Genomic DNA, 27,776 nt, shown 5'->3' on the forward strand with positions numbered 1-27,776 from the left:
TATTTTATTTTTAATTATAAGTGTTCTGTAGCTAAATCTATTTATCAGACATTTTCTTTTATTGCTGACACTTCATTCCTGTACAGAAGTGGTGGAGGGGTTTGTATTCAGGAACATGGGCTTGTGTTCATGTAGGTTCTTCATTCTCATCCCCAACTTTACATCATTCCTGTTTTATACTGGTCAATGAATATGAAATGTTTCTGTTTATCATCTGCAAGGGATGAGCTTGCTAGCCCATTCCATTCTCACACAGTGGGCAATACTCATGACCTTCCAAGATTATGTCTTCGTTTCGGTTAATAATATGAAAGTTGCTTGGGACCTGTACCTGGTGGTGTCCTCTGTAGATGTTCCAGCCAATTTTTGTACCTGTAGTTGTTTGTTCAACTTCCTCATTCCTATTGTTGACCTTATTTCATCGACCCTTTTCTTGTCCCATAGAATAGAACCTGCAGCATGCTGTAAAAATTACATCTCTCTTGCTGAAAGTCATCTTTCATCTGTCCTGAGAAGCCATGTTTCACTGCCATACACCAGGTGTGGCAATATCATGGTTTTATATAATTTTAACTGTTTATCTTTCCTTGTGTTGTGTCACAGAGGCTTCTCTTTTCTTGCAGTATTTCCCTTTTGATATCAGCTCTTTGCTTTCTTCTCGATTTCTTCTGGTACATTGTTTAACCATCTTGTTCTTGTAATTGGTAGGTCCATGTGTCATTCCCTTACATTTTGGTTCTAAGGCCTTTGGTATCCTTGTTTTGAAAATTCTTTCTGCATGGCCTAACAGTAATAACTGATGTATTTTGACTCCGTTAACACATTTTAAGTCCCACTTTTGTCCCTAAAAATATAATTTCTAATTCCAATTCCTGTTTTTTTCATCAGAACTTCTCAGAAATGTCATATCAAGTTGCTTGGGTGTTGCTTGTAATATAATAATAATGAGTACCTTTTTATATGTCATGTTCATGCTCTTGCAGAGTGTATTGAAAATAAAACATAAGACCAACAGGTAACTGTTTTCAGTTGGATTGCTGAAGTTATTATACCTCTATGGGCACCAGTACAACATTGTGAGAAACACTGCTTAGAGTGCTGTTTTGTATTGTCTTGGGATCTCTCTGTCTCATATGTTTTGTTTATAACTTGATATAATTTGGTTCTGTTGTGTATTGGATTGCCCATCATTTTTTTTCCTAATTTATTTCAGTACCCAAAACTTTTATTCTGATGTTGGCATCATGATTTCTTGAAGTTCTTTTCATTATCATCTTTCATATTTATTTTGAGCCTGTATATCTTTTTTTATAAGGTTCCATTACTTTAGTTTCTCTTCAGATATCTTTTTATATTTTTTTAATATCAGCACAACATATGCAAGTATTGTTTTCTTGTCAGGTCTCTTGTTCTGTCCTCTAAATTTATTGGCAATTTCATCTGTTACAATATTGTGCAAGATTGACTGAGGACATTTCCTTTGTTCACTGGATCACTTGTTTTTGACCATCCTGCTTCTGCTGATTTTGTATTAACATCATTTATACAATCCTTGTATGTTAGCTTTATTCTTCCTATAAGATACTCTGGTACTTTTGAGCATTTCTAAACCAAATCTTTTCTCTCTCTATCCTCCCAAATGGTGTATAAAACTATACATATGATTACAGTAGCCTTGCAGTGTTCACTGTGTTTATTAATTACTTGGAGGGGCTACTAAATACAGGTCCTACACATGTGACTAAAATAAGAAGAGAAGTGAGTATGATTGGAACGTTTCCCAATGTGTTAACAAAATTACTGATTTTACATTTATTGTCAAGATGCTTAGCCGTATTTGATGGAGGTAAAATTGTTTACAGATCTGAGATTTTCACAGTGATGAAGGTTTAGCTCTTGGATGTGTTGTGTTTTGATGCTTTTTAATCCTGTGTGTGGTTACAGACATTTGTAGGAACTTACCGCCTTCATCTGCATGGTAAATGTTAGTAGTGATGGGATGGGGGGGGGGCATGCGGTAGCGTAGTGGTTGAGGCACTATGCTACAAGCCGGAAGGTCACAGGTTCAAGTCCTGATGAGGTCATTGGATTTTTTACAGTTGACCTAATCCTTCCAGCCGCACTATGGCCCTAGGGTTCACTCAGCCTCTAACAGAAATGAGTACCAGGAATTAAATAATTTTCCTGGGGAGTAAAGCATGGCCGGCATGTAAGGCTGACAACCTTACCGCCATCTTTGAGCTGATTGTCTAGTTAATGTGGGACCCTCAACGTCTCACAACCCTATGGGCCTTCAAGGCCTGGTACAGGGATGGCTTTACTTTTTTACTTACTTAGTGATGGGATGTGGTGGGTTATATATGAAGATGGGGACATCAGTTTCCTCCGAAACATTGGTAACCACCCACAAGACTAAACTGGGCATCACAATGTAGAAGACCACAGACTAAAATTGATACAGATTCTTATATATAAAAGGCTGATGCTTGCTGTTCTGTTATTATGTCTGTTAGGAATTATAGTTGATAGTAATTAATGAACAGAATATAATGTGGCATCAATAAATGGCTGTGGAGGGTGCATGCATGCCTGTGCTCACACGTCATCTATGAGGATTAGCCGTACAGTTGCTCTGACAACAAGCTTTTGAATCAGTATTAGCACTTCCATCTTGTGTTTATGTATGTGTGTTTGTAAATAAGGTACCTATGTAGTTTGACAAACCATAATGCTGTGATGTCAGTTTCACATGATTTTTGCTGAGTGCATTCATGTTTTCTTCATTACAGACATTTTGAAAACTGAAGAAGTGAAGTAAGGTGCTTGGTGAGTCACATGATTACTTCTGCACAATGAAGATAGATAGGAGCCGTTTAAAAAAGAGCACTTCTGAAGTGGTGAGTTTCCTTACTTTGTTAGTGAAGTAGACCTCATGACGTATACTCACAAAAATCATTTAGTTTAGTTTTTGAATCAACTTGTTACAGTAATATATCCGTCCTTATTAAATGCTCCAGTGCTTTTGTGTATGAATATTAAGGAACAGGATTCACACCACACACTGCAGTATAGCGAAGACTACTGCTAGCAAATGGGGGTTACATTGAATGAGAGGGTAGAATGACCAGCAGTCTCCAAGAAATTGGAGAATTTGGTAATGGATAAAAAATTATTGCACCATTAGATGGAACAGATGCTTAATTCTATCATCCCTTAGTAGGGAAAGAGAGCAAGGAAATTTTCTTCAGACATTGGTTCAGAATTTGTTGAATGTGTGTGCAAGGGTCCACCCTTCAGTCCACCCTCGGGAGGAAGGCAGGCCCATTGTATGGTGTGTCTTGAAGCTTGATACGCTGGTTACTGATCAGCTGCAGGATCACCTTTGCAGTGTCATGTGTGGTCAGCCAAGAAAAATATCAGATTTCAGCATTTCACATGTAAAATTAGCTTGTTTATAGATGTGTTTTTGTATTTGGCATATAAAAATAAACCTGTAAATCATATATCATCATAAATTTGGAAGGAAAACATTTCGAGGAATATAGTGCCATGTATTTTGATTTGTATGCATACAGTTTTGTTTCATTTCAGGAATCTATTAATTTCTTTGGAAAATGTGATTTTTGTAACAGTAAGAAATAACATTCTAGAATTTTGTATATTTTGGATATATTTTGGATATACACGTAGATCAAAATTTTCTTGGCCTTGGCACTAGTAGGAGGTGAGTGGTCAGCTTCAAGCCCCATATGCTTCATCCCTGGGAAAGCGCCCCCTGTACTCATTGCATAAGAGGTTTGGTGGACCCCAGAGCCGGTCTGGATGACTGGAGAAGTGAAAATTCTTGCCCCCAAGATTTGAACTCCGAACTAATGACAGTAGTCATTATATTGACTATATAGAGTGATACGAAATAGATACGAAATACAGAATGTTCTATTCGAGCTTGGAAAGAACATTTATTTCTTGACATATCCTCCTTGATATGCTTTATTGGTGTGTCAGAACCTGCAGCATGGAAGTCTTTTTGACTGTTATCTCAGCCACTTCCACACCTCTGTTTCATCTTCTTCATCATCATCATCGAAACATTTGCCGCCAAGGTGGGTTTTTAGCAGACAAAACAGATGGAAGTGATTAGGGGCCAGTTTTAAGGTTGCTGTTCAAGAAGTTCCCACAGTAGTTCTTGAATTCTCTTCTGGGTTGCTCAGGCTGTATGGGGTCTGGCATTGTTGTGATGAAGCAGTGCCCCTCTTGCCAGTTGGCCTGGACATTTTCTGTGAGTTTAATCCCAAAACTTCATCAGATTCAGAATTCACATTTTCACCATACATCTGAAAATGGGCTAACAGTACTTGCCGAGAATCCCAAAACGTGGTAAGCATAACCTTCCCAGGTGATGTCATGCTCGTAATGTTACAGTTTATGGTTGAAGGTGAACTGGGACATTTTCATTGCATTGAAGCACACTTGGATTTGGGTTGTTATTGATGCACCATGATTTGTCCCCAGTAACAGTCCTGTTAAGCATATCTTCTCCTTTATCTACATACCTTAAGGGATGTTGCAAGGACAGACCCATTTGGTTAATTTTTTTCTCAATCCTTCAATTTTATCAGCACCTGCTGTGCGCGCACTTTCCATAACAATCATGCATTGTGATGTATGCTAAACCATGCGAACACCCTAGTATACTTGCTACACTGTCTATCATTATGCTCCTGCCAGCTCAAATGAATTCTTCCACCTGCTGAACAGTTGCTTCTATTTCAGTCTGAACAGGGTGACATGGTTTGGCATCACCTCTGACTTTCGAGCGTCCTTGAGAGAATTTCTCAACCCAGTTGTGAATTGCTTTATGTGACTAACACTTCCTGCTGCAAACAGGAATCATTTCTTTATGAATATTCTTTGCATTGAGCCCTTTTGCTACAAAAAATAAAACAACAATGCTGCTCTTCTGTAGTACATCCTCAGGCACAGTTGCCATTTTGACTACAGAAACCAGTCTCTGATCTTGTGTGTGTCTGCTGCTTAGACTGTCATGAGGCTGGGCTTTGCTGCTACCTAATGATAAACATAGAATACCTATTATGTCCATTACACCTGTTTTACTTCCATTTGTGACCTATATACTGACTTTCCCTTATGGAATGTATAGAATGGGGATACCAGGAAGGACACTAGAGTTCAAATTTAGAAGTAGGAGACTCATATCTTGATCAAGAGCAAGATGGTTCAGCTTTGACATTAAAAGAAAGACAAAAATACTTGCAAGATATTGGAAAGGAAAGAATTATGGGAAGAAGGAAGTGGATAGAGATCTTTTACTCATGGACCAGTATACAAAGGAAACAATGTGAAAGGTAGAAGGGACATTAGAATTGTGAAGATTATGTTTGTGCCCTGGAGGAATTGATTGGTAGAACATTATATCTTCATTAATTTTGTGTTTTATTAGTATTTTCTACATTGGCTTCAATGGTGCATGGTATTTGAGTTTGATTCTAAGTTTAAGATCTTCTTTTGAATACACTGTTTTCAGATCCCCACTCATTACTTTGCCATGTTACTAAGTTATCCCCCCTCCCCCAGAATATTTAAACAAAATATCTTTTTTCAGCCGGTAGAATGCCAAGTCCTTATAGATAAACTTCGATCCTGTTCTCACAAAGAACTTCTAGAAGTACTGAAGACAATAGACACATGGACATTTGGCAAGTGTGAACTTTACCATTGGATTGACATTCTGGATATCAGTGATGCCATTCTGGAGGAGGCTGCCACACGGGTTGAGCCCTCCAGTTGGACTCTGGCATGTGATTTGCCTCAGAATGCTGAGGTGAGTACAAATTACAAATTTGATTAGCTGCTTCAACTGTTTCTGTCCATTAAATTTTTTTCCAAGAAAAGAAAGATTTCCAGGTTGACAAATGGATGATGTGACTCAGTTCAGATTCACTATAATGCTGGTATACTTTGTCTAAAATATGTTTTCTGGTATATAATACTTTGAGTGGGCTGTCTTACAGAAGAAATGTTCTGTGTGTTCATTGGGGTTTCCAGTATGGAGATTTTGGTTTACAGCATATGTTGGAAATTGAGCTTAATAACTGTAAGGATAATGTTACAGACTACATCAATGGCAAAGATTAAAAGTTCTCATAGTGGTTGTTATGAATGGACCTTTCTTCTGGAATATAACACCATGTAGTTTGTTGACTTTCAGTGGACTACACAGCTTTGTATTGCGGAAGATGGGTCTTTATCTGATGATGATGAAGCTACATCAGAATTGTTCAGATGTACTTTAATGTTTTTAGCTGTATATTATGCCAATACATTGATTTGCCTTTTTGAAACACCAGCATCTTCATTTGCCATTCAAGTCAATAATTAGGTAGCTAATGAGTTATGTAATTTTGATGACTCATTTTAATGGTGTCATATAGTAGGAATTTTCTGTTCCCTCTGTTAGGTCTGCTTTGTTTTTTCAGTGTTTGCTTATTCCTACTCTGGGTTTCAGTAGCATTTTTTATACCTGTAGAGTGTAGAGATGTAAGTTTCTTTCAGTTATAATTTCAGATTGAGGAAAGTGATCAAAATTTTATTCAGGGAGCCTATTTTCTAAAGCCTCACTTTACAAGTATAAATCTAAAGCTGGATGTGAACTGTCACCTGACTTTGTAGAAAATTTTCAGGGTTAGTATACATATATACTTCAGACCTGAATTCCAAAAAGTGTGATATGAGGGTGCTTGAATATCATCTTAGTATCCAGTCAGTCTCCACTACAAAAGAGGAAACCCAAAAAACCTAGGTACTGCAGACAGAAACTGTTGATGATGGAGAAGTGTTTCCTACAGAAATTACTGCCTGCAGCTGAAGAAGCGGATAATAAATGTGATATCAGTGAAATAGACTCAGAAATTCAAACACAGTGGGGAGAAAAATTGGACAGAAATGCAAAGTTGGAAATTTCATTTTGAGAAAAACAAAACAAGTAGGAAATAGTAAAGGAGAAAAGAATGTATTCCACACTAGGCTCACTTCCAGGTGGAGGAATAGAAAGTTAAATAGTTTGGCCAGAGAGCTCTACAGTTGTGTTGAGGTCACAGCAGGGAAAAGGGGCAGGAATGAAATGTTTCCAGTCCATAGAAGCATATGGGAAATCAGGAATGCTTATGCAAAAAAAGGATGAATATGGTGAATTTAAAGGAAGTGTATAAGTTATATCAGAAAACTAGGTGTTTCCAAGATTTCCATAGCTGTGCTTGCAACATCTTTTTAGAAGCAGAAGGAAGAGTGGCATATTCAGTTTGTGTATGTGTTGGCTGCCAGAACATTGTCCTTGTGAGTGGTGCTGAGCTGAAAGAAATCTCATAGAAGGCACATTATGAATACTGATATTGTAAGCTGTTATTATTTTGCCGTGTAAACTTTCATATATTTTTAATTATTGTACGAGTTTAAGAAATTTATTATATTTGTGATTTCAGGATAAAGAGTTGTTGCTTTGGGTCCTCCATTTCACAACACTTCTGATAGAGCACTCATTTTCAAGACATTTGTACAACTCAATGGAGCACCTGATAACACTGCTTTCGTCATGTGACATGAATGTTGTGCTTGGTGTGCTGAACTTGCTGTACATGTTCAGTAAGCGGAGCAATTTCATAACAAGGCTCAACAATGACAAGAGACAAGCACTGTTAAGTAGGCTGACACACCTGGCTGAGGTGAGTTACATACTCTGCACGACAGCAAATTGTATTCACCATATTCATGCATATGATTATCATTTGCTCATAGCAGTTGCATCTAAATCATAGCACAGAGTTAATACTCTACTGGGTTTCATGTTGAATGGGCACATTTTTTTATTATTGACACTGTATTGTATACATAAAAATACTTTGTAATCACATCATTACCAGTATTTTTGTTCTGCCTCTCTCTCTCTTTTTTTTTTTGAGAAATAGAGGAATTTGTAGAGCGAATGAATATTGGGCTCTGTAGAAAGTGTGTTCAGTTAATTAATGGCTGATGCATGATGAATGAAGAAGGGGGGCAATTGAAGGTCAGAAGTATGTTATGGCAAAAAGTGACAGGTTTCTTCTTGGATCACATTTGCTGAAAATTCATTGGATTCATGAATTGTAATAACTTTGGATGCAATATTGTCCACACATATTGTATGTGTACAACTTACAGGAAGAGCTGAAAAGATATTTCCTCTGAAAGGAGAAAGTGGAATTTGAGCCTTAGCCAACAAAGATGAGTAAGCTGGATCAGATTGCATATTTATCAGTTACATGAGAATTGTTAAATTAATAAAGTGTTTCTGTACAAGGACATTATTGATGTTTCCTCATTTTATAGGAAACCAGAGCGTTCAGGGCAGAACACCTACTTTCATGTTGCATAGATTTCTAATTGTACAGATCCATTTCTATTATTGTTTGATTTTATTTTTGTGAAGAATTTATTTGTTAAGTACAAATTTTGTTTACATTAAGTTTTGTCAAATATGATGTCAAAATTTTGCAGTCACCATGTTTGTAAATGTTGATTTACACAAAGCTTCAGTGGTTCATTAGCTATCACCATTAAACCAAAAGACAGAAAATTTTCGCATGACTACCATGTTGGTATTTTACACTTCACAGAATTACCTTATCGATAGCTGTATGGATTTTGAAGGTGTATTACTATACATCTTTCACTTCAGAAGTTTGTTCTTCTGTCATGTTTTTATTAATAATTATAGGAAATTACAGAGTATGATGTTAAGATGGCTTTAAGTGACATCAGATTTTGTGAAAGTGGTTTTGACATTGGAATGGGTACACAGACACCCATGCAGTGGAGTGGTCTCATGAGCTTACTTTTTTAACTTAAGGATGGGAAGTGGTTAAGAATTAAGTTATTCCAGATGAAACTGAATTTATGGGTAGCAATGCCAAAATTTGTTGGAAATTTAAGGTCATTTGCTCAGTTTGAACATTGAGCATATTTAATAGGTATGCCAAACAAACGGCTTTCACGTTTCGTGTTGGAGATGTGCAACAAGGTAGATTTATTGAAAAGATAATGTACTCACAAAGTCTAAATTTTCTACCCTATCATCAATTCATATCTTGGGTTGCAGGCTTGTGGAATGTGTGTATCCAAGACTTACGAACATTGTTTTGAAAATTCTTGTCCCTTGACCATCTATTGATGAATGTAAAATAGGTTTTTCAAGTTTGTTTCAAATAAAAGCAACAGAATAGACTTATGGTGGAAGACAAGTCTGCATTTCACATTTGCTACCATAGCTGAGTAATTTAAGAAATTGACGGAATTAAAACAAGCTCAATGTTCCTACTAGTTTCCTTTTTCCATGAACAAAGGCTTCACAAATTCTCTTCCTGCTGTTTACAGAAACTTATTTTGTAAGACATAATATAAAAACCAGCTCATAATTTAACTAATGATGAAAATGTCTTTTATTTATTTATCTATTTTTTTATTTATTTTTTTATTTATTTATTTTTTTTCCTCCCTTTTTAGAGTTGGGGTGGCAAAGAAAATGGATTTGGTTTGGCAGATTGCTGCAAGGATGTGTCTGCGGCGGTGAGTTTAAAGAAGTATTTATGTTAAATGATAGTAATTTTCTTATAAAATATAAAACTTCCAGCATGCATGACAATTAATTGAAATGTAATGAGTTCTGTAACTAGTGAACTGCACTTTTAGTACAGGGTGGAGCAGAGGAAACGCATGTTTCTCACATAAGAATAACTGTTGATTTTCAAGATAAAATCTTTTTAATTACACAAAAAAGAAGGTATTTTAATGCATTTCTGACTTACATTACGTACAGAAAATAATGTCAGTCAGATGACGTCCTTGCTGGACACATTTGGAGCCCCTCCTCAAAATTCTGCATCATATTCTCCAACATGTCTTCCAGTACAGCTGTGATTTCTTGACGAATTGGAAGTTTCAGCTCTTGGATCATTCGTGGTCTGTTCATGTACACTCTTGCCTTGAGGTATCCCCACAAAAAGAAGTCACAAACCGATAGATCATGGGAGCACGGGGGCCAAGAAAGATCACCGAAACAGGAGATCACATGTTGGGGGAACATGTGTGGCAGCATCCTGTTGGAACCGCATTTGTCTCATGTTTACCCAGAGATCTGGATGCAACATCAATGGAAGTTTTTTGACACATGTTCCCCCAACATGTGATCTCCCATTTTGGTGATGTTTCTTGGCCACCACACTCCCCTGATCTATCGGTTTGTGACTTTTGTGGGTATGCCTGAAGGCAAGAGTGTACACGAACAGACCATGAATGACTCAAGAGCTGAAACTTTCCATTCGTCAGAAAATTGCAGCTGTGCCGGAAGACATGGTGGAGAATGCGATGCAGAATTTTGAGGAGAGGCTCCAAATGTGTGTCCAGCAAGGACATCATCTGACTGACATTATTTTCCGTATGTAATGTAAGTTAAAAATACATTAAAATACCTTCTTTTTTGTGTAATTAAAAAGGTTTTATCTTGAAAATCAACGAAGTTCTTCTTATGTGAAAAACATGTTTTTCCTCTGCTCCACTCTGTATATAGTAGTGTTCTTGTGATTGTTAAAATGGAATGGCAGACAACTCAAACATTAAATTGGGATATCACTATGTTTATATTTACATTAAATACATTGAAGTGAAAGGGGTGTGCAGTATGGTAAAAATGCATTTGGAAAGTGAAGACACCTTGTGACAGTCCTAACCTTTTACAACTCTTCAAGGGACGCTATGGTCCTCTTTAGCCATTTCAGTAGAGTGACTGATTTATTGGGGAGACCGATTCATTAGCATGTTATGACTTGCTTTTTGCATCTGGACAGAAACAACTGCCTTGTTTTGTTACCTGCAGCTTGGGTGACTGGAAAAGGGACGAGGCCACCACGGGAGGCAAGTCTATAGTTTGCCGAAGATGTAAATTTTGTTTTGCTGATAGTGTAGCTGTTATAAAAGTGTCTTCGGAAGGGTGTAATTGGACCCTAAACTAAGAAATAACTGCTTTCACATGTGGGATACCGGGTTTTTATCTTTGGATCTCTTTATTCTCAAAGTTCGTTATGTGATTGTCTAGTGCTGATTGCATGATGGATTTAGCCAGTTAAAATTAGCCAATAGGAAACTATTCTTCTCTGGGAGAGAGGCAGTTGATTCAAATCCTATACAGGGGATGAAGCGACGCTCACGCAGGATAGAGTTTGCAGAAGGACTTGGCGTTTTGAATTCATTGGAGGCAGACGTCATTGGGCTGCACTCTCCAAGTTTATCTAAATTGACCAGTCTTTATTTGGTTTATTAATCTTTGATAGTAATAAAAGAGCACATTACTCTGTACTTGCTAATGAAGTTATAGTATTTCGCTTCTGAATAAACAATTTGTGGAGAGCAGAAATAGCGTCGTTGATTTCTAGCAGTGGACTGGCTTTAAATGTGCAGTTTTCCCGTTGCCTCAGTTATTACCGTAACACGATCCTGATAAAGAGTCAAGTGATTTACCGAAGCCGGCAAATAAAGACAAAGATAAAAAGGGGACGGTTACAAGCTGTCCGGTCTTGCTTCACACCAAATGATTTTTGTCTTCATTAACTAGAATGATTGGTGCAGCAATGATCTTTCCAATTACAGATATACTTGTTATATTTTATTTCTTAGCATTTCCCACCAAGTTCAACTACGTTGCATTTTGAGTATTACTCAGAAGTGTCTGAAAGTACACTAGTTTCTGGAAAGGGAAAGTACTCTAACCTGATAACTAGCATCCACATGGAGAGTGTAGACAAGATGAACAAAACCCCAGCAATGATCATGAATGAGCTACTTGAGCAGTACAGTGTACCTGCTGATAAACAGGTGAGTAGAACTTCTCCTTTGTTTATTCATAGCAGTCTTATTCTTTGTAACATGATCAAGTGACCATAACAAATTTGTTCCAGATGCAACTTTTCACACATATACGATTGGCCCACTGTTTCTCAAACCGTCGACTTCGTCTTCTGTGTGTTCAAGCCAGACTTCAAGCTCTGTCTGTACTTGTGTATTCAAATGCTCTGGCAGAGAATGCCCATGCACTTCTCTATTCAGGCATTTTGGAGGAATTGGTAGAACTGTTAGAAATGCCCAGCCCTAACCTAGTAGAGATTCGAGCAGCTGCTCTGCGTACTTTAACATCTGTAATTCATCTAGACCGGAATCCACACCTCCCTAAGTGAGTCATACATGTATTTATCATGGGACAGTTGTCCCCAACATTTTTTACTGTAATGTCAAAATGACAGTTTTAACAGGACCTGCCAAGGTACGGACTTAAATTTCTGGGCATCTTTTATTATTAAGAAAAGATGTATATTGTTCCCATTGCATCCTTGCTGAAGATCATCACAATTCAAATTTATATTGGGAACTACTGTTTTAATATGTACCTAGAAACATATGATGGTTCATGTATTGTCAAATCATTAGGGCAATAAGAAATATGATTTTGATTGTTGCAGAAACCCATATGATTGGAGCTATAGATAAATAAGCTACTGCATTTTAAGCATTTTAGTAACACTGTGTTTTTTAAATGGTTTTGAAGCAGGAAGCCTGGTTCCAGACTGAACATGATAATTGATGTAACGGGTGCAGGATCATACCATGGTTTCCTTCCTGTGTTGGTTCGCACTTGTATCATGACACTGACATCTACACACTCAGATACAAGCAGTGGTCAATTTCCATTACCCCTAGCCACTGCCCTATTCAGTTTTCTTTACCATCTGGCTAGTTATGAAGCTGGTGGAGAAGCACTTGTCAGCTGTGGCATGATGGAAAGTCTGCTACGAGTTATTAACTGGCCTGGCACAGAGTTGGAACATGTTACGGTTAGTATTGCTTAAGTTTATTTCCCTAGAAACATATGAACCTCACAGATCTATACTGGAGCATCATGTTATGGCATTCATAAGCAGTATATGGAGTACAGTCATACACATTAGTAAAATAGGCATGCGGTAGCATAGTTGATCGAGGCACTGTGTTACAGGCCAGAATGTTGTGGGCTGGAGTCCTGTTGAGGTGGATTTTTTCAATTTACTAAATCCTTCCAGCCTCACTGTTGCCCCGGGGTTGAGTCAGCCTCTAACAGAAATGAGTACTGGGAATCTTCCTGGGTAGTAAAGGGCAGCTGGAGCATAAGGCTGACAATCTTAGCACCATCTGTGAGCCAATTGTTTAGAGAAAATATGAAACCCTTGACGTCTGACAACCCTTTGGGCCTTCACGGCATGTTATAGGGACAGCTTTACCTTACCTTTACAGCGTTATTGTAGATTAATTGCATACAACTTCACTTTTAATAACTTTTCAACTATGTGTTTTTACCAATATATTAGACATCTTTAGGACTTAAGTACACACCAGAGCAGTACTTAACTGCTGGCCTTCCAGCCAGCATTATATTCTTGGCTTCAAGCCCTGCTGTGATCATATTTTAATCTTTTGTTACTGGCATATACAGTTAGAATGCTGGGCATCCTCTTTGATAAGAATAGGAGTCCATCATTGAAAGTGGTTTTCACTTTTACTGCACTATACCATATCAAAACACAGTCACATTGTGATGAAAACAATCCATATTCATGCTTTCTCTCTGCCAGAAATTGTTACCATATGACCATAATCTTTGGTGAGTGATGTGACATGATGAATTTGTTCTTAAGCCATGCTGCTTATGGCATTGTAATTGTTTCAGTACTTGGCTGAGGTTCTTTCAGCGTTTTGTTTTGTTTCATTAATTAGTTCACACATTGGTTGATATGTAATTGTATTTGTAGGATTTGAGGTTCTCACAGTAGTGGTTATGAAAAATTCTGTCTTCTGGGATGTAATTTTGTGAAGTAGGTGGCAGCAACTGCCCTCCACTTGCTTCATGCTGGTTTCTTGATTGTGTTATTATTTGGTCCTGAAGGTGGAGTCAACGTTTTCCTCTGGAACTTTTGTTTACTTTCAACGGACTGTGTGGTATTATATCCCAGAAGATAGAACTCTCCATAACCATCACTTGAGAACCTCAAATCGTACATCATGTTGAATATTTGTTGCTTGGGTATAATTAGTTCTGTAATTATACAGAACTTTTTTCATACCCTCTTTTGTGTAATTTTGCAGTTTGTGACCCGAGCTGTGAGGGTAATTGACCTCATAACAAATATTGACATGCAGGCATTCCAAATGCATGGGGGATTGACAAGTTTTATCACTCGTTTGGAGGTGAGTGTGAAGTAAATTTAGTTCTCGTTTATGTTGTATAGTAATGCCAGCAGTCTCAGAGAGTAATTTGTTTCTGTTAATGCAGATGGAAGTGAGTGTATGCAGGAAGGATCAGCCATTTGAGATAACATTCCCAAATTCTCAGCCGGAAGTCCAAGAGCCACCAGGACAGAATGCTGTAGCACAGTCTCAGAGCTCGGGTGACAGTTCGCAGCATGTAGCTGTGCCTTCTGAGGACAGTATTCTGAGTGGTAGTGAACAGAGTGCAGATAGACTAAATGTGAGCACAGTGCAGTCCCCAATGGAAGTGACACTTACCCTTTCGCAAGAATCAACTAGTTCCCAGACATCACATACTCCACCGCAGCCTCCTCAGGCAACATCATCAGTTACCAGTATGTCCAGTGAAACTGCTCTGACAGCATCACATGTGGCAAGTTGTTCAAAGTCTAGTAATATCCTGCCTGATTACAGTGCTGCCAGGACAGGAAAGACTTGTTTACCACAAAGGGCTGCTTTGCTCAAATCAATGTTGAACTTCTTAAAAAAAGCAATTCAGGACCCGGCATTTTCAGACAGCATTCGTCATGTGATGGAAGGTTCACTTCCATCTTCTTTGAAACACATTATTAGTAATGCTGAGTACTATGGACCTTCTCTGTTTCTGTTGGCCACTGATGTGGTTACTGTGTATGTGTTCCAAGAGCCATCCCTGCTTTCTTCGCTACAGGATAATGGCCTTACTGATGTGGTGCTTCATGCTCTTCTTGTGAAGGATGTAAGTAGAATACATGTATGCAAATTACTTTCACGAGCATAATGTTCATTATGTCGGTAGTTTTCACAGTGGTGATTTATTATCAGGTACCTGCAACACGAGAAATATTGGGATCACTGCCAAATGTGTTCAGCGCCCTTTGCTTGAACACCCGTGGTCTTAGCTCCTTTGTGCGATGTGATCCATTTGATAGACTCTTCAAAGTCCTCCTCTCTCCTGTATATCTGGCTGCAATGAGGCGACGACGAAGTTCTGACCCGATGGGTGACACAGCTTCCAACCTTGGCAATGCAATGGATGAATTAATGAGACATCAGCCAAGCTTGAAAGTGGATGCAACATTTGCAATAATCAAGGTGAGTGTTATAATATTTTTTCATCCATTAGGTGAATTTGTTTCAATTGTTGCTTTTCACAGCATATTTCTGTTCATGTTGTGACTGTCAGTGGACAGTTGTATGTCATGGCTAATGCATTTTATTTGTAATAGGTAGATACATATTTTGAATTCTTACCCAGGGCATCAGCAATCCTGACTAAGGTTTTTCATAGTACTTCACAATTCATGCATGCTAATGCAGAGCTGCAGATTGGTGCACATAATGTCTTAAGTTACTAATTCCATGGAACAGATTCCTGCATGAAAAGTTCAGCTATTCAGGACATTCCCTGCTTTTTACTGAAAGTGCATTACTATATTCGCAAGATCCCACCACTTATCTCTATCCTGAACCAGATAAAATTCATATCACACTTTTCCCATCCTCTCGGCATTTTATGGAACCTGAAGGTTCATTACCGTGTTCACAAGAGCCCTCCAATGGTCCATATCCTGAACCAGATCAATCCAATCTGTACTATCCCATCCTCTCTCTATGATCCACTTTAATATTGTCCACCCGCCTACGTCTTCGTTTTCCTAGTTGCTAACCATGGAGGTTATTCTGCTTCGGTGGTAACATCATCATGGGATGGCAGCTGGCTTGCAAGTCACTCTTTACTCATACTATAGTCTCAACTAACTCTTGACAGTCTGGTGTCCTCATTATATAGCCTAGGGTTGGGCTGCATAGGGAACATATCTTCCAACAGTTCTTCTGTTGTTGTGTATATATTTGTTGCTGTGGAAACATGTTTACCCAGCTGTTACTGTGCAATGGACGCTGTAATCACAATATTATGAAAGGATAAGGAAAAATCTGACTGTTATAGGGGTTGGATAAAAAGTACTGGCAACACTGCTGTAACATGAAAGATGTGCGTCAGGTGGCACTAGCGCCGTCTGTAGCTGATAGCAGAAGCTCAGTTGAAGTAGTACAGTGAGTGGCTCTGGTTGTGTTTCATTGAGTTGCATTATGCATCGTCTTGAAATGCAGGAGCCCGGTTCAAGCACCCTAACAACATGTTTATGAAACAAGAACAACCCTCCTGGATAAAAATTTAAGTAGCATGAGGTTGTTGTGCACAAAACTGTTATCGGGGACTGTGAGAACAATGGGGTGATGGGTGAAATTGTTCCGTGAAGGGAGGGATGCCATTCAGGACAGCTGTCGTTCAGGACGACCCCATGTTGACAACCACACAATTCACCTTGTTGCATCTTTGTTGGATGTCCGTCGATGGGCTGCATGGGAGTTAGCTGCTGAGGTAGGCGTATGTCACAAAACCTTGCTCCACATTCTGCGTGATATTCTTGGATACCGCAAAATTGCAGAACTTTTGGTACCCCATACAATGTCCGAGGTGCAACAATAGCAGCGTTATGCAATTGTACAGGACGTGTTGGACCGGTACCAGAAGGAAGGTCACGACTTCCTTGGAAGGATCGTCGCTCTGGATGAAACTTAGGCTCACTCATATGAACCACACTTGAAGCGACAATCAAATGAATGGAAGCATCCTGGCTCTCCTCGTCCAAAGAAAGTGCGCCCTACACAGAGTAATGTGAAGGCGATTTTCACTGTGGCATATGACAGTGATGGAGTGATATTGCATCACACTGTACCTCGATGACCGACACTAAACGCTGCCTACTACTGCAATTTCTTGCGTAATCGTCTTCGTCCAGCACTCAGGAGAAAGCGATGACACTTGTTGGCAACGAACGCTATCATCCTTCATGGCAATGCAAGGGCTCATACTGCTGACGCTGTCAAGGATCTCCATCACTGCTGGCGATGGCAGATACTGCAACATCTGCCATACTCACCCAGTATGAGTCTGAGCGATTATGATCTCTGCCAAAATAAAGGAACCACTGTGAGGGACATGTTACAACACAAGAGAGTAGATTATTCATGCTGTAGAGCAGTCACTGCTGGACATCAACAGAAGTTGAAGCACTGTTGGTGTATGATGCCTTCCGCAAATTTGGCAGAAGGTGGTACACATGGGGGGCGATTATATTGAAGGAATGTGTTTACCTCAGGTCATAAAGTCATTTCAGAACTATAAAGGTGTTGCCACTATTTTTTATCCAACCTATGTATATAATTAAAATAATGTTGCATTCAATAGATGAAGCTCTCTTTAATTGTTAAATGAATATAACTCTGAATTTCATTTATCCTCTGAAGTTTGCAGTTTTTGTTGCATTCTTCTGATAAAATTTCAGCACCTGTAAGGTGGAAATTTAATACTACCCCTCCTTTGATTCCTAGCGAGAACTGCTTCTTTGAACTCCTGTTACCTAGCCATGTCGCACTACAGGTTCATGCTCAATGTTGCTGCTACTGGGTTGGCAATTAATGCTTCATGTTTTATTCGCATTGAAACTGTGTCATACGCAGCTAATATGTTCCTTGCACTTATCTGTTTGGAACTTCGAAGGAATCCACACGTGATCATGATATATAAACCAAGCAAGACAGAAGCCATCTATTTGGTTAATTTGAAAAGACCTATTCTGTCACGTACATGAGACGTTACACCTATGATTGTGCAAAATATTCCAGCCAAGAGTCCTGCTTAAAAATGAAGCTTAAACCGTTGAACCACGTTCAAAGAAAGGAGACCTATAGGTTTTATACATTAAACATTTTTTGGGCATAAAATATTGACCTTTAAAAGCTTTGAAAAGACAGCAGTAGAATACATGGTACAATCCAAAAGTTCCCGAAATATATTAATACAAACTATTACATCTTACCTAGATCTTATTCTGCACAATCACCTTCAAAGTAGTCCCCTTGGGAGCGCATACACCGATCCCAGCGTTTCTGCCACTTTTCAAATGCATCCTGGAAGTCTTTCTTTGTTAGGGTGTTTAGTACCATCTGCATTTCCACTTGAATTTCCTCAACTGTATCAAATCTTCGCCCCTTCAACTTGATTTTCAACTTGGGGAAGAGAAAGAAGTCGCATGGAGCTAAGTCTGGCGAGTACGGTGGATGGGGAACAACTGCCATCTTGTTTTTAGCCAAAAATTCCTGCACAATGTAAGCCGTATGCGGTTGTGTGTTGTCATGGTGGAGTACCCAGTCGTTCGTGCGCCACTTCTCTGGACGTTTTCTCCTCATGTCCTCCCTCAAACACCTTAGAACATTGCGATAGAACTCTTTATTGACTGTCTGACCAGGAGGGACAAACTCCCTATGAACAATCCCATCAATATAAAAAAACAGATCAACATGGACTTAATGTTGCTCCTGATTTGTCGAGCTTATTTTGGCCGAGGTGAAGAAGGGCTCTTCCATTGTGACGATTGCTGCTTCCTTTCAGGGTTGTAGCCATAAACCCAACTTTCGTCACCAGTGACAACCTTCGAAAGAAAGTTTGGATCCTCTTGAAGCTGTTGCTGAAGTTCCCTGCAGACTTCCAAGCGATGCTGCTTCTGTTCATTTTGCAGCAGTCGTGGCACAAACTTCGCCGCAATCCTCCTTATGTTCAGTTCCTCTGACAAAATTCGTTGACATGTACCATAACTTAGCCCCAGGGTGTTACAGAGGTCTTGGATGGTCTGTCTACGATGTTGCAGAATCAGATCCCTAACTTTCGCGATATTTTCTGGTGTTTTGCCCGTTGACGGCTGTCCCGAACGATTGTCATCATCAGTCAATGTTCGGCCATTTTTAAAACGCTTATACCAGTTGTAAGTTTGTGTCTGGCCTAAACTATTTTCACCAGAAGCTTGCTTCAGCGTTTGGTGCGTTTCTGCAGCGGTTTTCCCAAGTTTAAAACAAAACTTTATACAGACGCTCTGCTCTCTCAGGTCAGCCATCACAAAACCGCAAACTCACAGAAACACAACAATGGAAATAACGTTCACCAACAATAAACCCAAGCACTCAACACGACACCGCTTGCCACACTGATTCAAGAAGGATGTGTGAGGAGACCCCTAGTGGTATTTCGATGTACTCATAACCATTCGTGCACAAAATTCAAATTTCGGTCACTTTTGGATTGTCCCACATATAAATATAAATTCAGCAAGTGCAGGAGATTAAAATTCAGGAAGGTAAAATTTCCTTGTCAGTAAGAACCTAATAACAGATAAACATATACCAGTAATTATTAATTGAAGTAAAATGAAAATCAGTATAGTTCTAAAATTAACTCAAAATGTTCTCATATAATCTTAAATTGGATGGAATTGTAATTTGCCAGCTTCTTTCTCAATGATAGGAGTTGAAATATACATCAAAGTTTGGTTGACTAATTGGAATAGCTACCAAGAGACATGTGGTCTGATTCCTTGTACAGTGGAACCTCACTTAACGAGCATAATTTGTTCCAGAATCTTACATGTAATGCGAAACACTCGTTAAGCAAAACAATTTTTCCCATATAAATTAATGTAAAATACAATAATGTGTTCCATGCTGAAAAAATACTCAAAATATTTCAGTATAACGTTTATTCGAAGAAAATTATATGTACATTGTTAAGGAGCGTGAATCATCTTCATCTTTTCTTCTATGCAGAATGAACCAACTTGGAATGCGAATTCGATTTGCAGAAAACAAAAAAAAAATCGAAATAATTAGTTTATTATTTATGATACATATCTAATTCTTTTTTACTAGAAAGCTGTCTAGAGACATTTGTTTTTGCTGACGCTTCAAAATTTGGTGAAAATGTGACACAGCATTATCATTAAATAAATTTGTAGGCTGCATAGCCACTGCCTTATTAGGGTGATGCTTCTCAATGTACTGTGCAACAGTTTCACGTGCTTTCAGCATTTCTCTTATTGCACCAGAAGATTGTTCCTTTGCTGTTACCTCCACTGACAAACTCTCCTCCACAACTTCTTGTGTGAAACACAATGCAACTCCAAATCGTGCAAATCGTTGATGTAGACCAATTGTATGTGCATGTTAGATCAGCCATGCTCACACCTAGTTCTCCCTTTTCAATGACTACTTTTCATTTCTACAGTTATTTTTATTCTCTTGTGGCTGTCTTTTTGTGGCTTTTTCTTCGGGGACATTTTTGTAAGGGTTATTAAACTTTGCACAGAAAAATCACAAATAATATGTCTGAACACAAGTTTGGAAAAATGTGTGATCACAAGCGAGACTAAGATGCTAGCGGAACGAGTGCTAAACACAGACTGATGTAGCAAGCGCACAATCCGGGACTTCCCCTCTCGTCACTCGTTATGCGAAACGTCGCTCGTTAAGTGAGTCATTTTTTTACAATTTGTTTTGCTTGTTACGCGAATTACTCGTTATGAGAGGTGCTCGTTAAGTGAGGTTCCACTTTATTTCCTGTAGATGTTACATTCAGTTTGCAAAACCTTAGCTTCTAACATACATATTGAGCTAATTTTGATTTTTCACACAGACCTTGTTATATGTGTATTCCTTAATGCATACTTCCAAAGGTCTTCTGTTTTGCTGATGTGACATCTGTCACAATCACAAGGAATGCTGTACTTGCATTGAAGTGAAGTGATGTGCGTGTCCCATAAGCATCAGATCATGTAGAATAATTTGTCTTAAGACCTTGCAGGCAATTGGGTATTCTCTCCTGATTCACTAACTTGTGGAAGCCTATTGAATCACTTTCAGGGCTGAAGAGTGACATTCATATAGTTATATTCTTTGTAGAGTAGATTCCTGTTGGATTTTGTGTTTACAACATTTATCTGAATACACTTGTAAATAATGGGTGTTTTGTTCAGCTTATGGCATGGAATATTTACAGTAATTGACGAATAATTTTTAAATAATTTTACAATGACATAATGGCAAGCAATGCAATAGATTAACGTAAATGGAGCACCTGATGATGGCGCTATGTTGACAAAACATGTTGTGAAATAACAGGTGAAGTTGAGTGCACTACAAGACGGACACGGCATACATATCATGGACCTCTTTTTTGCTCTCACTCTAGCAACTCCCAGACAGGACTGAACAGGTTCCAACCCGAACAGGAGGAAGGGTGGAGGTTGTGGCTTCTCTCTCAAGGTCGCACAGCTGCTGCTCAGTGCGGCTTGTTTAAACACAAATCAGTCCCAGTCATATTTGAACCACCTTGTATGTTGGAATGGAAAAGAATGAAATTTGCTGAAGATAGGCAGAAAACAAACTTTATTTCCCAATATAATTTTTCATTTCAGTTGCTAGAAGAACTATGTGTTCTTGGCCGTGACCCCAAGTATATTTGTTGGAGAGCCCAAAATAAGATGGATGTGTCTCCTGTCCCTGCACCACGCCCCACTGGAAACAATGAAGGTGGAAGCAGTGATGAGGAAGATGAAGATGAGGAGGAAGCTTCCACTTCCTCACATCCTCAGCGTGAGGATGCTGCTTCTGATTCCTCTGCTTTGCATGAAAAGACACCTATTGCTCTGATAGACTACATTTTGAATGTGGTAAGTTGTTCTGTGTATTGAATACCTGTATAATGTATGAGTGTATATATTGTACTTATGTATAAATTAACCCCCAGAAATTGGTTTACTTGTGTTAGATAGTCCCCATGCACGTCTGTGTAGAAATGATTACATTCCTGAAATAGCTGTCAATCTATATTAATCTTTTCTCGTTTTAAGTATGAAGATATTTTTCTGTCGATGGCAGTATCATCCTGAGCCGTGTCCAAAAATGAATGAAAAATTTTACTACAGGGAAACCTTCACTTTTCATTTTTGAAGGAACCACGTAAAATAAACATAAAGTCAAAGGAACTGTAAAATTGAAGAAATAAAAATGATGTAACATAAAGAAAAATGTGGTTTGTTTTACAACAGCCTAACCAGCCATTTAAAATATGCATGTTTGAACACAGTTACAATGCAAATGAAAATACACTTACTTTTGATGTCTGACAATAAAGTTCGCGAACTTGCCACTGTGTGCTGGTTGTGGCAGCAGTGGACAGAAACCTCAGTATGGTTTGATGACAGTGGCGTCTCAGCCTTTCACAGCTATATCGTTCTTGCTCTATGGCAGTGTCTTTCTGAGTGGTGTCTGTCAGGAGCATAGCAGAGCAAGTGAACGTGGACAGAGAAATAGTTACGAAAATCTTAACTGAAGATCTTGACATTAGGAAGGTGTGTGCAGAAATGTTCCCAAAGGAGCTCACCAAAGAACAGAAGTAAAAAGGAGTCAATATTTGCCAAGACCTTTTGGAGAGGCAAGATGACATTTTGGGCCACGTCATCACAGCTGGTGAAACATGGGTCTACCAATATGATCAAAGAACGAAGCAGCAAAGTGCACATTGGAAGACTGCAAATTCTCCACAACCAAAAAGTTTTGTCAGTCCAAATCAAGAGTCAAAACAATGTTGCTAACTTTCTTTTGGTATTAGAGGGGTCGTTCATTAAGAGTTTGTACCCACTGGACAGTCAACCAAGTTTACTATTTGGAAGTACTAAAAAGGCTGCCTGAAAGTGTTAGACAGAAGTGAACTGAACTTTGTGCCAACAACTCTTGGATCTTGCATCATGACAATGCATCTACTCACATGACACTGTCTGTGAGAGAGTTTTTAGCTAGTAAACAAATAACTCTGCTGAAACACCCTCTCTGTTCACCAGATCTAGCTCCCAGTAACTTTTTTCTATTCCTGAAGATAAAGGAAATATTTAAAGGAAAACATTTTGATGATATTTGTATCAGAAGTAATACAATTGCAGCTCTGAAGGCGATTCCATAAAATCAGTTCCAAATTTGTTTTGAAGGGTGTACTAGGTGCTGGCATCGGTGCATGGCTTCCAAAGGGGAGTACTTTGAAGGTGACCACAGTGGTATTCAGCAATGATGTATGTAGCACTTTTTATTGCAGTGAGTTTGTGAACTTTATTGTTAGACCATGTACATACATGGTTGGACAAAATAATGGAAACACTACAGATACTGTGCATTTCTTTATTAATATGGTGTTGGACCACATTTTGCTTTCAGTACGGTCCCAGCCCTTCTTGGATTGGAATTGTACAAGTTATGAACAGTTTGTGGTGGAATTTTATACCATTCTTCTAAAAGAATGCTTCAAGTTGCTTTAGAGATGTTGGGGATAGAATCAGTTCCTCACTCTAGTCTCCAAAACCGACCAGAGTGGTTCAGGTGGTGAATGTGTTGGCCAGGAAGGATGATGAAATTTACCTTCCTGCTCATCAAACCATGACTGAACAGTTGCAGCTATGTGAATGGGGGAATTATTGTCTTGGAAAACTGGATCAAGGGAGGCACATGCTTACTCAATCTGCCCACATACTCCCTTGCAGTAATTCGGACATGAGGGGTAATAATGGGATCAACAGAATACCACAATACTGCTGTGCAGACCATCACAAAACCTTCCCCTTGTTCCATTGTTGGAATGAGACATTCCAGATTGTAGGCTTTCTTGGGTGTTCTCAAAACATAAACTTTCTGATGTAGGGAACAGCATGAAGGATGACTCATCTCATCTGACCGTATGATGTGTTTCCAGTTGTCTTATGTCCAGGTTTTATGGTCATGACACCATCGCTTATGCATCTGAGCATTACTTTCAGTAATCAGAGGTTTTGCAGTTATAGCCCTATTGTGGATGTTGGATAGTTTTTGTGGATACAGTCTTCAAGATGAATATTCAGTTCTGCTGCCAGATGTGCTGCAGCAGTTCAGTGTAAACATACCTTGTTAGTGTATCATGATCTCGTTCAATCAATGTTGATTTTTGCCCACGATTCCTCTTCGCTGATGTTGTCTTCCCATGATTCGTGTATGCCACCAACAAGGCCTCAGAAACTGTTGCTTTTGATACACCTAATAACGTGGCAGTTTTTATTATAGATGCTCCAGCTTAATGCCCATCAACAAACTGTCCTTTTTCAAAACCTGACAAGTCTGCCATTTTCCAATTCTTTCATGCGGACTGTCACTCAACGCAATCACTAATGCACTGGCAAGAGCACTACAGAATGGAAACAGCCATGAAGAACATTCAATGTTGTCATGAAGTTCTTTTCAATATAGTCAACACAAACAAACTCTGTTCCTCAATTTGTTTGTTTCCATTATTATATTCATCTCTGTGTATCTAGTAAGTGTTCCATTATGTTCATCAACTTGCACTGTAACACAAGTTACGTAATTTTTGTAAATGCTTTCCATTTTGCTTTTTTATCCATATTTTAGGCCAGAGCAATCAGTGAACTGGATTGCTACGTTTATATGTAACATCTAGCATTTTGTAGGTATCAGAAGCCAGCTTCCTACTGAAATGCTTATAGCTATCCAAGGAAAATGGCAAGCTTGAAAGTGTGTTTGTGTTGCAGTTGGATGAGCTCATTCATGTGAAATTAAAAAATGTTCATGTTAAAAGATATGTGCATATTACATGAACAGGGTTTGAACATAAGCAGAATGGCACCAGTGTTCTTTTTTTAATTTTATGAAATAGAACATTTAAATATACAGCTTGCTAAATTTCCATTGTCAAAATTAAGAAAGTGATGTGAGAATTCAAAGAAGTGTAAATTTGAGATGTGAAATCGGTTAAAATTTAACATTGCTCTTAGAGGCCTTTGGCCTGGACCAGTGGAAAGGTGAATACATTCAGAAAAATATAAAATTGGAGAATGCAGAATTGAAAGGTTCACTGTAATTAATGTGAAAGGATAATAAAATATACAGTGCTATGACTCAGTACACATAACTAAGCTGGCTGGCTGGCTGGCTGGCTGGCTGACTGACTGACTGCATGCATGGAGCTGGCACATTGGTGTGAAATTTTGTTCTTAATTTTAGATGAAGTTTGTGGATGCAATCCTGAGTAACAACTCAACAGATGATCACTGTCGGGAATTTGTTGCTCAAGATGGACTAGTTCCACTGTTGTCAATTCTTGGACTACCAAATCTGCCAGTTGATTATCCTGTCACAACTGCTGCACAGGCTGTTGCATCTGTTTGTAAGTCAATCCTGGTGAGTGCAGGTTTAATGATGATGATACTTGAATTGGTACATTTATTTTTAATATTTTGCAGTCTAATTTACCCCAAGGGTAAAGCGGCCGGAGCTTGAAGCTTACCGCTCACTTCCAGCTAGTGCCTAGGTCAAGAAAATGTGGATCCCTACATCCACTCTCCCATATGCTTTGAAGGCATAGTGCTTGATTAGTTAAGCACAGGGACAACCTTACCTTTACCTGGTGATAGTAGTTTTGTGATGCTGAAACACATGAACAGGCAAGTGAATGTAAAGTAACAGTGAAGAATAATCACGCAATCACTGAACATCAGTGAAAGTTTCAAGAAAAGAATTTTAAATAATTAAATAATTTTTATGTTTCCTGACCATTGCAAAAGAAGTTGAATGGCCCTGTATTTTTCAGAATCTTGCACACGAGCCTCAGGTATTGAAGGAAGGGCTTCTTCAGTTGAACAGTGTACTTGAGCGGCTGCAGCCTCTTCACAGCCCTGTGAAGGCTCCTGGCAGCTCAGTGTTGTTACATGAGCTGGCATCAGCTCCTAACCTTGATACAGCGTTCTCATCAGCTGCTGCTACTCCTCTGCTCCATGCAATGGGTGCAGCTCATGGTTATGTTGTTATGTTTGTCCACGTTTGTCGTACGGGGCAGGTTAGTGTTGCACTGTTAAAATTATTGGGAAATAAGTTATTTTAGAGATCAGTTTATCATCACTACTGAATTTAATGTAAGGATTCAGGTGATCTTAATATTTTCAATGTTCAGTTCCAGGATTTTATCTGCACAAATATCATTATGCATACACAAATCTGAGACTTTCCTTGTCACATCTGAGAATGAAAGCATAACTTGCTTGGTTCAAATCTTGGCTGGGACATTGGCTCTGATAGCTGAAGCTTTTCATGGTTTTCCTCAGTCCTACTGAACAGATGCTGAAATAAGATCTCAGGGTAGAGCTACTTCCCACCAAATTCTTTTCAGTGCATCACCCATCTTACAGAGCATAACAGCATCATTAAATAATCTACATGGAAGCCAGAACTCCCCTGTCTCTTATTTGCAAAGCTTTTCTTCTGTTTCAGGGTATTCTACTTTCTTATTGCAAAATACACAACCAGGATAGCTCTGTTGGTATAGCATCTAGTCTGTGGATATGCTGGACAGTCAAGGAATTAGGGTTCAATTCATGGCAGGGCAAGAGATTTTTCTCTTCTCCATACCTTCCAGACTGGCTCTGGGGCCCACCAAACCACCTCTTCAGTGGATATGGAGGGCTGTTTTGCCTGGGGCATTAAGGACATGAAGCTGACTAATGCACTCTAATGGTTGATTTCAGAGTGATATCCGGACACTATCCATGACACATTGGGGCTCAGAGTTGGGACTCAGTGTTCTTAATGGTTTGGCTGAGTTGTATACATCATTAGTATGGGAAAGCACCCTCTTACTGGCCCTTTGCAGTGATGATATCATTCCTCCAGGTTGCAAATTTGGCAGAGAGGACATGGAAAAGCTCCTCCCTTTGGAAATGAGGGTGAGTATATATTGATATGTAAGATATTCTTAGATTCATAGCTGCTTGATAAAGAATCTGTCCATGTAGCAGGGTTTACTAAACTTTTGTATTTATTTATTTATTTTTTTTCATGTTTGAAGAGACTACTGATATTCTATAAATTAGTGGTGCGAAAACTGTGACCCCTGAGGTAGAATTTTGTTCCACAATTTTTATCAGTCCCTAAATGGACAGTTGTTTCTGTGATTCAAGGTGAAACATCAGCTATACAAACAATTCTGTATGTGAATAAAATATTTATTGGGCTATCAGCCTTTTTGTTTCTTAAGAATTTTGAGTTTAATTTGCTTCATGTGTTGCTCTATTATTGCAGTTTGATATGAGTCAGTGCAGTTATTCTCACATGTATGCATATGTAGCAAATTATGAACAGACTGTGGGTGGTATTTGTGAGTGCACAGAAAATTGTGGGCATGATTTTAACTCAAAGAATGGCACCTAGTTAGCAGTTGGTTCCTTGTTTAACAGGTTATATAAATTTAAGAACATGTTTAATTAACTCTTTGCTTCAGATATTTCTAATGATGATGAGAGCATTAAATTATTATTTATTAGTTTCATATCCCTGTGATAAGCACTTCAAACAAAAAGTATTTCCCCACGTGCATTATTATTCAAACCTTTACACATTTTAAACATTTTTTAATATTCTGAGTATGTGTTTGAATAAGCATTTTTCTTTAATTTTTGACAAATTCTCAAAATGTTGAGGTTGTACTTCATCTT

General features: G+C 38.6%; 1 protein-coding gene across 7 annotated transcripts in view; it reads left to right on the plus strand.

Moving 5' to 3' along the window:
- The window catches only part of LOC111866189 (E3 ubiquitin-protein ligase HUWE1), a 160,461-nt gene that overhangs the window by 3,453 nt on the left and 129,232 nt on the right, over positions 1-27,776 (plus strand). For 5 of the 7 annotated variants that reach the window (XM_023854900.2, XM_033752153.1, XM_033752154.1 and 2 more), the window contains exons 2-15: positions 2,790-2,897; positions 5,624-5,842; positions 7,500-7,739; positions 9,556-9,618; positions 11,722-11,919; positions 12,003-12,274; positions 12,647-12,932; positions 14,218-14,319; positions 14,405-15,097; positions 15,184-15,453; positions 21,669-21,923; positions 25,294-25,470; positions 25,880-26,125; positions 26,811-27,008. In XM_023854900.2, the coding sequence (XP_023710668.1) occupies positions 2,853-2,897; positions 5,624-5,842; positions 7,500-7,739; positions 9,556-9,618; positions 11,722-11,919; positions 12,003-12,274; positions 12,647-12,932; positions 14,218-14,319; positions 14,405-15,097; positions 15,184-15,453; positions 21,669-21,923; positions 25,294-25,470; positions 25,880-26,125; positions 26,811-27,008 (3,264 nt within the window). In that variant the 5' untranslated portion in view covers positions 2,790-2,852. The remainder of the gene's footprint in view (positions 1-2,789; positions 2,898-5,623; positions 5,843-7,499; positions 7,740-9,555; positions 9,619-11,721; positions 11,920-12,002; positions 12,275-12,646; positions 12,933-14,217; positions 14,320-14,404; positions 15,098-15,183; positions 15,454-21,668; positions 21,924-25,293; positions 25,471-25,879; positions 26,126-26,810; positions 27,009-27,776) is intronic. The other 2 variants (XM_033752152.1, XM_033752156.1) reach the window with 1 other exon arrangement.

The sequence above is a fragment of the Cryptotermes secundus genome, unplaced genomic scaffold (assembly GCF_002891405.2).
Source record: "Cryptotermes secundus unplaced genomic scaffold, Csec_1.0 scaffold599, whole genome shotgun sequence".
NCBI classification, from domain to species: domain Eukaryota; kingdom Metazoa; phylum Arthropoda; class Insecta; order Blattodea; family Kalotermitidae; genus Cryptotermes; species Cryptotermes secundus.